We start from the raw sequence: 15,655 nt of genomic DNA, 5'->3' as shown, positions 1-15,655 counted from the left end.
GGAATGTTGTTTTGTGGATTAATTTTACTGTGCAGTTATATATCAAAGTCTAACTTGTCTTCTGGGGCATGCATTTGATAACTGTCATGTTTATTACCTAGCCTTGAGTCTTGTTTAAGTAGAAGGCTGTTAAGGATTTTTAATAGTTTCCCTCACTAAACATTTTCCCCTGTTCATTACCTCTTTACTAACTACCAAGATCATATATTATATCATCTTGTTGCTATAAGCTTCAATAGAATGTAAAAATAATTTCATTTTCTCTCTTTCATGACGTATGTGCACTTTCAAATATTTTAAATGGACTTGAATTTAGAAATGGCTATCTATATTTTTATGTGTGCTTAGAATCATGGCAACTAGTGGGGGAGCGCTGAAATAGGTTTGTGAGGTCAAGGTCAGCTAAGTCAATCATTCTAGGACAGATTAAAAAAAAGAACAGAACAACACTGATATCTAAAGTTCTTTATTTATTTATCTATCTAGTTTTTAATCTGTCTCTCCTATTGCTTTGTTGTTATTTTATTATAAAACTGATACTTGCTCATTATAGAATGACTTCAAAATTAAAATATATATATATATATATAAACTTCTGCTTCAGGAATTGAATTAACTTTTTAGAAGTAACATGTTTAAAATAGCTATTCTTTTACTATACATGTATGAGAATGACAACATACACCAATGAAAACTCTTTTTTTTATGAGACAGGGTTTCTCTGTATTGTTTTGGAGGCTGTCGGTCCAGCCCGGCCTCGAACTCACAGAGATCCGCCTGCCTGTGTCTCCCGAGTGCTGGGATTAAAGGCTTGTGCCACCACTTCCCGGCTTTTTTTTTTTTTACCAATGAAAACTATTAACTTTACAAGAAAGGTAACACTTTAAAAGTAAACATTAAAGGTTTCATTGTATTATTATTATTGTTGTTGTTATTATTATTATTATTATTATTATGCTCAGAATAACTGGGACATCACAGCTTTCAGATACAGCCTATCTCATTCAACTCCAAACAACTTAGTTATCAGGAAAATCACCTGCTTTCCAAATCAAATGGGATGCATCCTAACTCCTAATTCCTGGGATGCTACCATACATTCCAGGATTAAATACTGTAGAAATGAGTATTCCCAGTCTCAGGAGAGCATCCCATTCAAATCAGAGGTTTTTCTACTTCCTTCATAACAGATATTATAACAGCTATCTACTCTCAGATTTTCATAATTAGCCACAATCTCAGAAAAAAACAATTTGTACATGAGTAAGTAATATACACACATTCTGCACACAAAGCAGTATGAAAGCTTTAGGGAAATTTCGTTTTAGAATTATATCTGTGTGAACACACCAGACTGGTAATACTAGCCAGTGGTCTGTTTCTGGGCAGTTGGTTTGGAAATAATCCTCATTACAAGCAATCTTGTAGCTTCAGAGTTTCCAATATCTGTGATTATGGTTATACATGGTCAGGTTCTGTTCAACACAGTTGTGGCCCATATATCTGGTGACACTGCAGCAATGTTGCTGGAAGCAGCCCTCAGCAGGCATAGAAGGGAAAGCCAAATCACAGGGATGTATTGGATGTCACATCGCTTTTGTATGCGTGTATCTACAATTACTTACAGAAAAATTAATGTTCATAATATTTTGCAGTAGATTCGACATCCTATTCAAATTTTAATGAAATTGAAGAATATTAGCTGTTGTTTAGAGTTGTCTCCAGAGCTTTCTAGGATTTCTTAAATAAACTTTTATTTTGTTTTGTTTTGTTTTGTTTTTTTAAATTTTAGGCATTCATAGGCTGTATCAATATGGAGAAGTCTAGATCTACCAGGCATACAGGGACTGGTAAAAGCAAATTTGCACAGGGCTCAAACATTAAAGACTTATTTTCTCTTGATATATCAACTCAATAACTGCCTCTCTGGACATAGGTGCAACTCACAAGACGGAAAGTACAAAGATAAAACACTGAAATTCATGGGGAGAAGTATGAAATGCATCGCTCACAACCATCATCAAAATCAAAAGTCATCTGTTGCCTGCTCTTATTAATGTGTTACCATTCTGATAAGCTCTAAGCTTCCTGACTTAGCTACTAAATATATGTCTGCAGCAAATAAAGTCATACTCATCTACTAATGCAATACTGTTTGAAAGCTATCATCATACAAGGAAACTAAAAAAAAAAACTTTAACTACTGAAGACCATGATATTTCTCTAAATGTAAAAGTATTATTGGTAATTTACAACCCGAACAAAAGAATAAAAATAAAAATATTGATAACTGCATAAATAGTGTTGTTCTTGAAAAATCTAATTAATCATCCTAATTAAAAATACAATTAGGATTTTAAGTACTACTCCATCTTCATAGTAATTTTTTAGAAATGTTATTTAGAGTTAAAAGAGCTCAAATAAAAATATTAGCAAATGTTGAATGAGTTGCATGTCATTATTTAGAAATCAAAACTACTCAAACACACATATATATCAACACACCTATATATGGAATGTATATTAAAACAGATAAAATATTAACGACTGTAAGAGATAAACTTCTCATCAAAAATCCTTCACTATGTACTACCATGTGTAAACATAACAAGAACCCCTCCCCTGCACGTGTACAATTATATTTTAAAATTAGAGACAAATGGTCAGATATGCCCTACATAAAGAGTTTGTATTTGTCATCTTGATGGAATATATTTTATTCTTACTATAAGTTTGTCTATTCATTAAGAAATTTAAATGAGCTTGTTTAGTTAATCAACTAAACAAGGAAATTTAAAGGAAATATCCTGTTAGACAATGGACTTAGTAGCCGAAAACAAAAGCTACTAATTTTCAATGTCAGTTCTAATGAGCAAAAATGTAATAAAATATTCTATTCAAAGAAATATCTAAATTTGTTACATGGAACTGGTTAGTTACTTCAACATAATACAAAGATCACTGCAATTGGAATAATCACTATTAATTACACAAGAATTATAGATTAACTGTGTCCCATGTCTGCCACAGCAGGATTTCGTTTTTAAACAAACGAAAGGCGAGAGTGATGGTTCAGTGGTTGTGCGTGCTTACAGTTCTTGTAAAGGAACTGAGTTCCATGCTGGCACTCAGACTGAGCAAGTGACAATCAACTAAACTCAAGCTCCGGGAGTACTTGCACTCATGTGCACCTGCCCCCCCCCACACACCTAAAATAAAATTCATCTTTAAGATCTGACCTGGGCACTTACTTGTCTGTAACCAGCATTCAGGAGGGGTAGGCTGGATGTATGACTGCATGGAGATTGTGGCTACATAGGATATTGGAGGCAGCCTGGAGGCTGCAGGAATGCAGTCTCAAATCAACAAGCAAACATAAACTAATAACTGAACTGAATGTGTGACTAAGTAAATATGAGGAGCCTAAAAATCAGTAACATTTATAGATCATATGTTGAATAACTGAAAAGCAGTGTTTTAATATGCCTGTAAGTGCAGGAAGTAATTTGTTTATTTGTTGTTGTTATTGTTGTTGTTGTTTGAGATAAGCTCTATCACGCATAGGCTGATTTCTAACTCTTACATGGGACTGAATCTGAACTCACATTAGCAACATTAGGTAGTGTTGTGGCCTGAGTGAAAATGGCATCCATAGCTCATTTATTTGAATACTTGGTCTTCAGTGTGAGAAAAATCTTGGAAAGGTTGGATTGTGTGGCTTTGCTGGAGGATGTCTATCCCTTGGGGTAGGCTTCAAGGTTTGAAAAGTTCACATCACCACCAGTCGTCTGTCTCTTGCTTGTGTGTCAAGATGTAAGGTCTCATCTACTCCACAACAACTCTACAGCCTGCTGCTATGTTCTCTATAATGACCGTCATGGACTCAACATCAGAAACTGTATGGACCAATAAACTCTTTCTTCTACAAGTTGCCATAGTCAAGGTGTGTTGTTATAGTAGCTGAACTGTAATTAAGACAAGCAACAAACTCCTAATTTTGGTGCTGTATCTCTGGTCTAATTTTTCCATGACATGATTTCACTTCCTAGTCAGGACTTACACGAAACACATTATCTAGGCCAAAATAGAATCACAGTTGGGTCAATCATTGTGCAGCCACTTCTTGCATGCAGATATTACAGATGTGGAGCAGCATATCTTACAGTCTATGTAAGGTAGTAGATTGAAATTTCAGCATGATATGCATTGCATACCCATGTAATTAAAAAAGAACAGAGCTAGAAAACTTTCAATAGTCCATTTCTGAAATTTCCCTACCAGCCCAACAGAAAAGCATTACTTGTACTGCTTCCCACTTTTGACTGCTTGAACATGTGCATCGTATCCCATCCAATATGAAGCTGTTAATGGGATAACACTTTGCAGAGAAGTGAACAGTGACTCTCACAAACCACACAAAGCAGCAATCATGAATTGCCATGTCATACAATGTCTTAAAACATGTATTTACTTTGAATCTTGCTTATATTTTCTTTCCTGAATCAAATTGTGTTGTTAAGACAATGTGAACAACCTGAATTTGTATATTACATGATATGAGAAGCCTTAGACATTTGGGGTTGGAAATCGGATACATTCCAAAGGAAAGTCCATGAAGCAAAATATCTCAATAGTGGTTGCTGAACACTGTATTTTTTGTGACAATTTAATTGGGCTCAAGTACCAATGAGAGAAAGAATGTGGAGGACATTACTTACTCAATTGTGTTCCTGTCCACTTTTCCTGTCATGTTAATGCCATAGAACTGCTGCATGGCAGCTAGGGCCGATTGCATAGTCTCTGCAGAACGTAGCACTGACATTCTGGAATCAGTCGGTGGAAGGTAGCCGTATTTTTGTAACCAAACCTGTAATCACAAGTACAGTTCCTTTAGATTAACTTTACAATTTAACATTAATGTTCTATAAGTTTATATATATCTACAGTAGATTCTAGACTTATTTTATATCTTTGAGACATACATTATGTACTTTAGATTATTTTATAATTTCTATCGTGGTTGTAGCAAATTCTAATAGATTTTTAAATGTGAATTAGTAAAAAGTGTGATTAATCAATAACTAGATATTTATAGTATATAATTTGTATACTTAATATGAAATAAAAATACAAATAATATTTCGTGTGTCCTCCAGGAACCAAATTTCAAAGTCATACTTTTCTAGTAGTCTGTCAAGACATCATTGCTAGAAGGGGCAAAAACTATTCATATGATGCATCTAAAGGAAGTTTTCTATGAACAACTCAGCAGTGGCTGCCACAGGGAAGGGTACGTGTGCAGATGAACTATAATATTAATGGAATTTTCATATGCTATATATGTAGACAATTCACCCAAATGAACTGGATATTCTTGAGTATGTAATGATTTCATATGAATAATAAACATTATCTAAGCTATTTCATGAATTGCAATGGATGCATAATATTGAAATTTCTTATATGTTTAGGTTTCAATTTAGAGGTCTGATGATTTTCGACTTCTCCCTAGATTTGGGAAAATGGTGAAAGAAAGAAGTTAGAGAGCAACAAATTTCCTCATCTTGGTGCAAGAGTTGAGAATCATTTGAAGTCACAGATAAACAAAACAAGCAAACAAAAAACTAAGGGAATTTAATGAGCACAGACATACTTTGCTGCAGCCTCATGCCTTCATTCCCAAAGTGCATTCTTGTGCCCATCCCTGATGCAAGCATGCTGTCTTCTATATCAGTTTTCCCAGGGGGTACAGGGGTTGGTTAACAGCAGTGAACTACTTGGTAAACTGCTAAGTCTCATGTAATTGTAGTAATACTTAGTTAGGGAAGCCATTGAGAAGTGGTTGTTTCTCTCACTGATGTGGTCTAGTTATCATGTAGGTGCAGTTTGCAGCTTTTCCGTGATAGCTGGCATTATATAAGTTATATCTATTGTCCAGGACATTTATTTTTCAAGTCAAAATAACTACTACACACAGAAATAACTTTCCTAAAATGTAATTCTAAATATACTGGATTTAAAATTTTAAAATAAAAGGAAAATCTTCTATGGAGTCTCTAAAATTGACACCCCTAAAAGTATAACCCCTATCATCAGCTTGATAAAAGTGACTTAAAGATGAGAATTGCATTGCTATCAATTTACCAGGTGACTGGTAAAAGGCAGTCACAAAAAGCTGCCTCCTAAATGATAAACGTGTGTCAAGATGCTTCTTATCTAGTGAGTGATGAACAGGTAGCCAGAGAAAAGGATCCAGTCACCTATTTAGCAGTGAAATATGAGAAAGATTCCAGTATTTTCTGAATGAAGGAGGAAGTCAATAATAATTCTTAGTGTGAAATTAAATATTTTAATTCAATAGATAACATAAGAAGACTTTAACAATATACACAAATGAATTTTTTAAGCTCAGTAATTTTTCCATAGCACCACATTCATGTCAAACATGCTAGGAAGCTGTTTGTTGCTAGGTTACACTTCGGTGCTAAGTTACTGGAAATCTCATTCGTAAGAACAGCAAAGAGAAAGCTATTAATAAGAAAACCTATGTTGTATATATATATACAAATATATTAAATATAAAAATACATAAAGTACATAATGAAAAATATCATGTTTTTAAAAATGCATATTTTATTTATGCCATAGCATTCCCAACAAGTGATTTAAAATAATGTAAAAATGGAGTTATATTTCCATTTCTTTCTCTTACATGATATTCTTTAGCATGAAATGCTGCTTTACCCAATGAGTGACAAGTGGGCAATTCATTTTATTATAAAACAACATGCTAATAAGAGACGTTCCATTTTGCAGTCAATTTATTTTGAGTGATATATCAGTGTCATGATTTTGTCAGCCAAGAAGGAAATTTCCTATGAAACTAAAAAAACCGTTAGAAAAAATCTGAATATTTAAAGATACACCTCACCTTGTATTTTTATTAGTAGTACTCAAGGTTGATAATATAGTGTCTACTCTTGTATCTTGAGCACTTATCATACATATTCATTACAGGTGAATATATATATGTATATATATGCTTGCCTATACATATGCAAACATGTATATACAACTGCAACACTAGCATCCATTCTCATATTCTGCTATTAGAAATATATTCCTCTCTTAAACTTTGATCTAAACTACTGACACTCCTAGATCACTGACAAAAGCAGATTCGTCTGCTAAGATATATTTTCTGCTTTGGAATCTTTGCAATGCACATTCAGTGTCCGAATGCACATTATGGGTTCTTAAGGAATATGACCTTCAAATGTTTTTTTCAGGACAGCATGAGACTGAAGTCAGAATATATAAAACTCACAGCAAAATCCATGCTCAGTAAGTCATATATTTAAGCCTTTATTATTAAAATGTGCCTGCTCAAGTGTAGGTTATCCATAAAATAGGACAACACTGAAACATAGGAGGAGTTTAAATGGCCTTTGGAAGCAAAGGTCACAATAAAAGAATCACAAACTGTTTGAAAATTCCTCCTCAAACAAAGTGAATGTAAAGTATTTGCCAAACAGGGCTTTGGTTACAGCCATTGTTGCTTCATTTATTTTATTTTACTCTTCTCTTTAGATCAAGTGAATTTAAGAGCATTGAAAATATAAACAATTGGAAGGCTCTTTAAGAACTTTTACCTGCCTTATGATCCAGTACTTCTAGCCAATTACCACTGGAAACACAAACGTCAAAAGGATCTGGGTGACTTCACCTTAATTGTAGTACATGTGCTATACTTTATCCATGTATATTCCTCCCTTCCAGATACAGTAGAGATTATACATTCAGTGGTATATAATAATTGAAGCACAACCAGAACAATGCTCCTGTCTACAAAGTTGGATCTTTCAAGTTATTTTTAAAAGAATAAATGGTGGCCAAGAAATAACATCCTCACTAGTTTTTACTTTCAATAGGAGCACTTTTTAAAGTAAACTTTACTATTTAAAAAGGCCATCATTACTAATATTTAATGTACCCATATCATAAAAACGCATATTATCTGGTTCATTTAGACATCTTATCAGACATGCTACAAAAAGTTAATTACCTGACCCATATGAACATTCCATAAATGCAATAAGTTTTCAACTAAAATTAACAACTGAACAACTGAGTGATTAACTTCATAATTTATGATTTCATAAAAATCACAAAATCTGCAGGATATTTCATCCTGAAATTCTATCATTCATACGGCATAAGCAATGATAAATTTCAGAGCTTGGATGTAGTAGCTTTAAAAGTGGCTATAAAAATGAATTATAAATGGCTAGTAATAAAAATACTAAAATGATGCAAGTGTCTTCTCTCAGCATTGCTCATGCTGAAAACTGATAGAATAAGTTAACTGGGAAGAAATTGGCTTTTTTCTTCATTCAGAAATCCAAATGGTTTTTATAGCACTATCTCATCCCCTAACATGAATGAATTACATGAGCATCAGAAATAGCATTCACTCCACTGAGAATTTTGCCATCTACATTGTATTACCCAAATGGAATAAAACAGAGGGATGCTGTTCTGGTAATTTTTTGTCAGTTTTTTACAAACTCTGGTCATCTGGAAAGAGGAACCACAATTGAGAAAGTATCCCCACCATATTAGCCTATAGACAAGTATGCAAGGATATTTTGCACTAATGATTGATGTGGAAGGGTACAATCCATCTTAGGTTGTGCCACTCATAGGCAGGTGACCCAAGATGTATAAGAAAGCAAAAACCGAGCCAGCCTAAGAAACCAAGGAAGTAAGCAGTACTCCTGCTTGTTCTTTTTCAGTTCCTGTCTCCGGGGTCTCAATGTGAAATCTGACTTCGCTTCACAAACTGTAAACTGTCAGGTGAAAGCAGAAAAACGGCTAATTCATGAGTAAGCTGCAATAAACATCATGGCTATATAGTTTATAGCAAGCTGAAACTCTCTCTTCCTTGACAGAACCTAAAACTTCTGTGTGTCAAACTGAGGACAGTTTTTCTTTCTACATAAGTGAATTTCACTATGTACTTGATAGTCATAAAAGCCAAGCTCTTCAGTCAATAATATCCAATCCCCAGTGACAGGCTGTGTAGCTCCCTTAATTAAAAACCCATAATCTGCTACACATTGCAAGAGGAAGTTACAGATCTGAGTCCTGATTGCTTCCTATTGCCTTTTCCTTAGTGTATTTAGATTCCCTATGAAGTTAAGTGGGGAAACTCCCAAACATGTAATAAGGACAGACACCTTTCACCAACCAACACATAATCATCAGCACCAGAACCAGAACCACCACCACCAAAAACAACAAATAAAGAGGATGAGTGAATCACCACAATCTGTGCTGACATTATTCTGCATTATATCATATTCACCTCACCAATCCCTAAACAAGAAAATTCCTATGAATCTATACTTCATATATGATGGAAGAGAAGGGTTAAACAATGTAGCATATGAACTTTCTAGAAAGCATATGCATAGCGTGAGTCATATGCGTGAGGATCTCAGCTCCCTTTTATATTCGTTAAGCAGAGTCAGTACCTACAGAGTGGTTGTACAAAAATCTCCCATTCAAATATAGAAGCATTTTCTGTATTATAAGCATTCAGGCATAGTTATATGAGTATTCTATAAAACCCACAGAAAGAAAGAGCAACTTTTAATTTATAGGCTGTTCTGTCTTCACTGTGACCATACTTCATGCACACATTGTCTGTGTTTCATTGGCTGTCCAGAGGAAGAGAAAAGAAACCGACAGTGTATAGGTGCTGGTATTGCCATCATAAATAATCAGTATGAGAAGAGGTATGAGTGAAAATGGAGTAGCCTGAGTTTATTCAATGTAAATAGAGTGTATATAAGAAAATTCAACAATGAAACACACAATTATGTATGGTTGATTCAATGAAGAATATGAAGCAGAAGCCAAAGACAAATTCGACCGACAGGCTTGCTCCTGAATCATGCTCATCTAAATGACTTATGCAGCCCATACCCCCCTGTTTGGGAAGAGGAACATGCAGTGTGTGGGACCTACTTACATGAAGTAAATGAACCACAGGCATGACCACAAAACAATTGGATCAGGCAGTCCCCTGAGATTCCCTTAGATAACACTGGGCTCTGTCAAGCTGATAGTTGAAGCTAACTAAAGAGAACCAGGAAAAGTGGGTTTGTGCTAATAGCTATTTGGAAACACAAGGGATGTACAAGGAAGTTTTCAACCTGTCAGAGTCAACACACTTTTGTTTTTATTCTTAACCCTGCCTACCAAATTCTCTACTGGGGATTACGTTTTATCCAGAAGTGACCTACTACTGTCACACCTTGTTCAATAGTCCCAATGATTCTCATCAAATACTGCAACATTTTGCAATTGGCTTCTGATTTTCCACGTTGCTACTTGTTGCCCAACGACCATGAATCAGATATTGCTTTAAAAGTGGAAAAATGCACATTGCTCAAGATTTACACTTTTAACTTCCTCCAAGATAACAATTCACTGGCATGGACCTAGCTGTGTAGCTGGTACCACCATTCATGCCAGAATTTCTCATTGTCCCCAACTGAATCTCTTATTACACTATGGCTTCCTCATATCTCTATTCCCAGGCACTCCTATTTCGTTCTCTGTCTGCATGAATGTGGCAATACCCTGCACCTCATCTAAGTGGAATCATGCAACATATACTCTTTTGTAACCGGCTACTTTCATGTAGGACTATGTTTTCAAGATTGACGTATTAAGCATCACACAGTCGTTGTACACTGAATAATCTCTAATGCAGAGATATTTCATAACTTTCTTATCTATTGACCCATTAATGAATACTATTGATTAAATTAATGTATGAATCACTGCCATGAGAAAGTCTTGGAATCCTAAACCAATGTGATTGCATCATTGAAGCCTTTAGATTAGTACTCCGATGAATAACAAATGATAATTCTATAGTCATTCTTACACTTCGAGCACACTATGAAATGTTAGCAGCATGTGATTGGAAGAGGAACTTCATCTTCAAAAACAAACATCTTGGCACCTGTTTTCAGTATCCAGAAGTATATGCAATACTATATATTAGCAGTCTATAGTATAATAGATTGGTATAATAGTTTAAATTGACTAAAGCAATGGCTATTAGAATTCATTTTATTATACAGAGTGATCAATATTTTAAATTATTGCCAACTTTACTCTTCCAATTAAAATTTTACAATCATGGCTATTTTAGTGGATATGACATGCATTTTTCTTAAAGCTAAGGTAGAGACTATAAGGTTCATTTGATTATATTCTATCAGCAATTCCTCAACTTAATCCTAAATTATTATGTCATGTAAGTGAAGAAAGAGTTACTGTATATTTTGCAACTTCTTCACATGGAACCTTCTTTTTCTTTTTATATTTCAAGTACACTGTACTTATTTCTGATACAAGCTAAATTTATTCCTACCTTGGGGCATTTCATTTGCCTTGCTATATAGAGGACACAAAATACTGTCCTTTTTATCCTTCAAAATAAAGTTCAATTAGAAAACTTCAAAGAGGATGTTTTTTCTTTCCTGTACCATGTGGCATGTTTAATGTCATTAGTTATAACCTTCATGATCACCACCTCATCATTTTTTTATAAATAGTTTATTCTTTAAGTTTTGTTGATAACTTTTGGCCCAACAACTATAGAATCTCCTAGATTTTGAACGTTATGAAAGTAATTATTTGGTCTATCTAAGTGGGTAATCTTCATACTAATGCTTAGCTGATATTTTAAGTAGCCATGCATATGAGATGCTGCCATTTTCTACCACCTAGTCAATTAGTGGCATACTGCTACACCCACACAACTAATACACATTGAGAAATTTTAAAAAGAAGTTTATCATGTACATAGGCAGAGTATTACTAACTTCCTGGTAAGTACTATGTAACTTGGAGAAAGTTTAAATAAGAGACAGTCATTTTGGCTGCTATTCAGAAATTATTTGGCTTATTGAACATAGTATGTGCATATATTCAACAGTGCTGTAATAACAAATACATAAGTTCATGACCAGTCAATAAAATGTATTATTAAAATTTACTTTAAAATTACAGTGTGAAATGTGCTTTAATATTTGTACATTACTCATGGCAATTCCAACATTCTGTGTGAATGGCATGATTGGTACTAATAATAATTAAGCAGAAATGTGATAATCTTCTCTATATATTAGCACATGTAATTATCAGTCTTTTGTGAATTTCAAAACCAGATGACCTTACTGAGCCTTTGTCATATTACAAACATAGGCACATAAAATGCTACTAGAAATTTACTGTATGTATGTGGGACAAATAGTTCCATCACAAAAGCTAATAGAAATAGCAAAGAAATTCTCCATCTTTAAGAAATTTAGTGAAAAACACATTTGAGTGAGACGAGGAAAGGAAGTTACAATGTCTATCACTGCAACATTTACGCAAATTTTATGAGTCAAAATAATAGAAAAGCAGACAATTGTTTACTCCATTAGTGATTTTATGTTTAAAGTTATATTAGAAAAATATCATATTCTCTGATCTGTGGGAAATTAGTTGGATAGCACATAAACACAAAAGTAGTGAAAAAGTAAAATCAATTCTTCTGACAACTCAAGGAAGTATTAGATCAATTCATGATTCATTTTAGAGCTAGAGTAACTGTGGAAGCAATGGAACCTTCATTGTGGTTGTCCTAATTGTTTATTTTGTGTATAGAGTTTTAAGGAACATAATTTTTGGGCTATGATTCAAGGGTAAACAGCAAATAATCTGTTACTAAGTTCACAGTACAATCATCAGAATCAAGGCAGTATGCCCATTGAACATATACTGTAACTGAAAAATGGCATGGCACACATACTTTACAGGGCAGATTTCTGTCAAGCAGTTGAGTGGAAATGGACTGACAAATACTGAAATAGTACTTCAAATGTTAATATATGAGGGTTTTGAATATTTGCCAAACTTCAAATTTTCTAGATGACCTCCTACATCAAGTAATCATTCATTGACACTTTAATATTTTCTAAGGGCCTAATTTGCTGCCCTGGCTCTGGATTCTTTCAACTTTGACCTATTCTACTTAGTCCAGAAATAGCAAGTTTCATAGAAGATTGTCCTTTATTTAACATGCCTGATCTACACATCATGATTTCTGTCATTACTTATTAATGTTGCTTAAAATACTTTATCCCTAAATGTAATAAACTCCAGAAGTTCTACATGTCAAACTTTGGAAGGTAAAATTATCTAAAAAAATAAACTGTACAGTCAGTCTCTGTGCTGTTTCTGGATCACTGATGTTTACCCTTCCTATGCCATCATTGCTCTGTATATACCAGCATGCCTTGGCTGACATGCCCTACAATTCCCCTCAGTCTTCATATACCGGTAACTTCTGCCTAGGTTTTAATAGCACTTAGTATGTGGGTAACTCTATGAGTGCTTTTTAAGGTTATAAAAAGAGGTATGGTTGTGATAGCTATGAGTGGAATATAATCTCAGATTGTTAAGGATAGTTTCACTCAGCAATAATTAGATAGAAAGTCTTAATCTTTATAAAATAGTATGGCACAACAAACCTGAACAAAGGTGGATATGAAATATAAATAGTCAAGTATTTCTTTAATGTAATTGGCAAGTGTGATTGTTTGAAAAAATGGCATCAATAGGAAGAGGTGCTATTAGAGGATGTGAATTTTGGGGCAAATATGGCCTTGATGTGCCATTGTGGTGGTAGGCTTTGGGGTTTCCTATCCTGAAGCTACACCCAGTGTGACACAGAGTTCCTTCTACTGCTTCCAGATCAAGATGTAGATCTCTTAGATGCTTTTCCAGCACAATTTCTTCGTGCACACCACCATTTTTTTCATGATAAAGGACTACAATTCTGAAAATGTAGGCTAGCCTCAATTAAATAGTTTTTCATAAGAGTTGCTATTGTTGTGGTGTCTCTTCACAGCAACAGAAACAAAAACTAAGACAGAATTTTGGTACCAGGGGCTAGGGTATTGCTGTGATAGGCCTAATGGTGTTTTAATTTGAAGGAATTTAGATTTCGGTACTTTGGGTTAGAAAAGCATTGAGTACAGCAGAAGAGAGCTTACCAGTAGGAGTATGGGAGGCAATGGGACTGAGGGTGTTTAAATTGTTAGAGGCCTGGCTCAAGAGTTTAGAGAGAAGAATAATTTTCATATGTTGTCTAAAGATCATTCTTTTGATATTTTGTAAAGAATGTGACTGCTTTTTGCTCTTGTCTAAAAATTCGGCCTGAGGCTAAAATGAACAGTTTTGGGTTAATACTGCTGGCAGATGAAATCTCAAAACAGTATACTGTCAGCTGATCGAAGTAGAAGCACACACCCACAACTAAACCCTGAGCTGAACTCCTGGAATTCAGTTGCAAAGAGGGAGGAGTGATGAGCAAAGGGGTCAAAACAGGCTGGAAAATCCCACAGAAGCAGCTGACCTGAACAACGGGGAGCCCATTGAACACAGACTGATACCTGGGAAACCAGCATAGGACCTATTCAGACACCCTGAACGTGTGTCACTTAAGAGGCCTGGGCAGTCTATGGGGCCTCTGTTAGTGGATCAGTGCTCTTCCCTGGTGTATGAATGGACTTTGGGAGCTCACTCCACATAGAGGGATACTCTCTCAGCTTAGACACACAGGCAATGATCGAGGTCCTACTCCAAATGATATGACAAACTTTGAAGATCCCCCATGGAATGCTTTACCCTAAATGGGGAACACAGAGGGAACAAGATGGGGGGTCATGGGGGGGCATGTTCTAGGTCCACAAAGCAGCAGAACTTGACAACTTTGGCTATGTGGTTATGGTTTCAGAGTCAAGAATAGAAGAAAGGGGTTATAGATTCATCCTTTACATGTAATGAAACACACATAAAATATTGTTAGGTGAGTACATATAAAAGCTTAATATATATAAATTCCATGTGTTACATAACAAATCATTACGAGCAGCTAATTAAAGAAGGTGGAATTGGTGGGCAAAGAACTATGGTAGAAAACCCATTTTTGATATTTGAAATTGTTTCAAGATTATATTTTTGTTTATATTAATAAATATTTAATAATAAAATATTAGGTTCTACAAACATGTCTCATACTCATTAATGATTTTCAACTGACCACCATCAAAACGATGCCATTTTCCTCATCACTGCATTTAATCAAATATTGTACATCTCCCTATGTGTCACAGAGTATGTAAATAAGTAAAAGAACTCAGTATTTCACAACTCAAAGTCAGTACCATAAAGGATGCTTGAATGAAAATGCTAGGCTTATGCATTCTGACAAGAATTTTATCTCTCACTCTTCTGGGTCTGTGTAAGAACCTGATGATAATTGCAATAATTATCCTTCATGTATTTCTTTTAAAATGTCTTAGAACCATCATAAAAATTGTCATTGTGGAATTACTATGATTGAAATCTTGTTTAAAAGTTAATCTTTTATGCAAATAAGATTTCAATAAATAAATAAATAAAGCAAGCTGAAGCTTGAAACGTGTAAACTTTTTTATATTAATATATTTGAGGAATAGAGAAAGTTCTCTTAGTGGAATTTCAGATTATCTTCCTCTCTAGGGTTCCAGAAATGCTTCTC

The 15,655-nt window shown here is 34.6% G+C and overlaps 1 protein-coding gene across 1 annotated transcript in view; it reads right to left on the bottom strand.

Annotated features, from left to right (window-relative positions):
• The window catches only part of Mmp16 (matrix metallopeptidase 16), a 233,848-nt gene that overhangs the window by 113,960 nt on the left and 104,233 nt on the right, over positions 1-15,655 (bottom strand). The window contains exon 2 of the mRNA XM_005066812.4: positions 4,719-4,867. Coding sequence (XP_005066869.1) covers positions 4,719-4,867 — 149 coding nt within the window. The remainder of the gene's footprint in view (positions 1-4,718; positions 4,868-15,655) is intronic.

The sequence above is a fragment of the Mesocricetus auratus genome, unplaced genomic scaffold (assembly GCF_017639785.1).
Source record: "Mesocricetus auratus isolate SY011 unplaced genomic scaffold, BCM_Maur_2.0 Super-Scaffold_6730, whole genome shotgun sequence".
In the NCBI taxonomy this organism is placed as follows: Eukaryota; Metazoa; Chordata; class Mammalia; order Rodentia; family Cricetidae; genus Mesocricetus; species Mesocricetus auratus.
The sequence above is the reverse complement of the archived record's forward strand: the minus strand, read 5'-3'. Positions and strand labels throughout refer to the sequence as shown.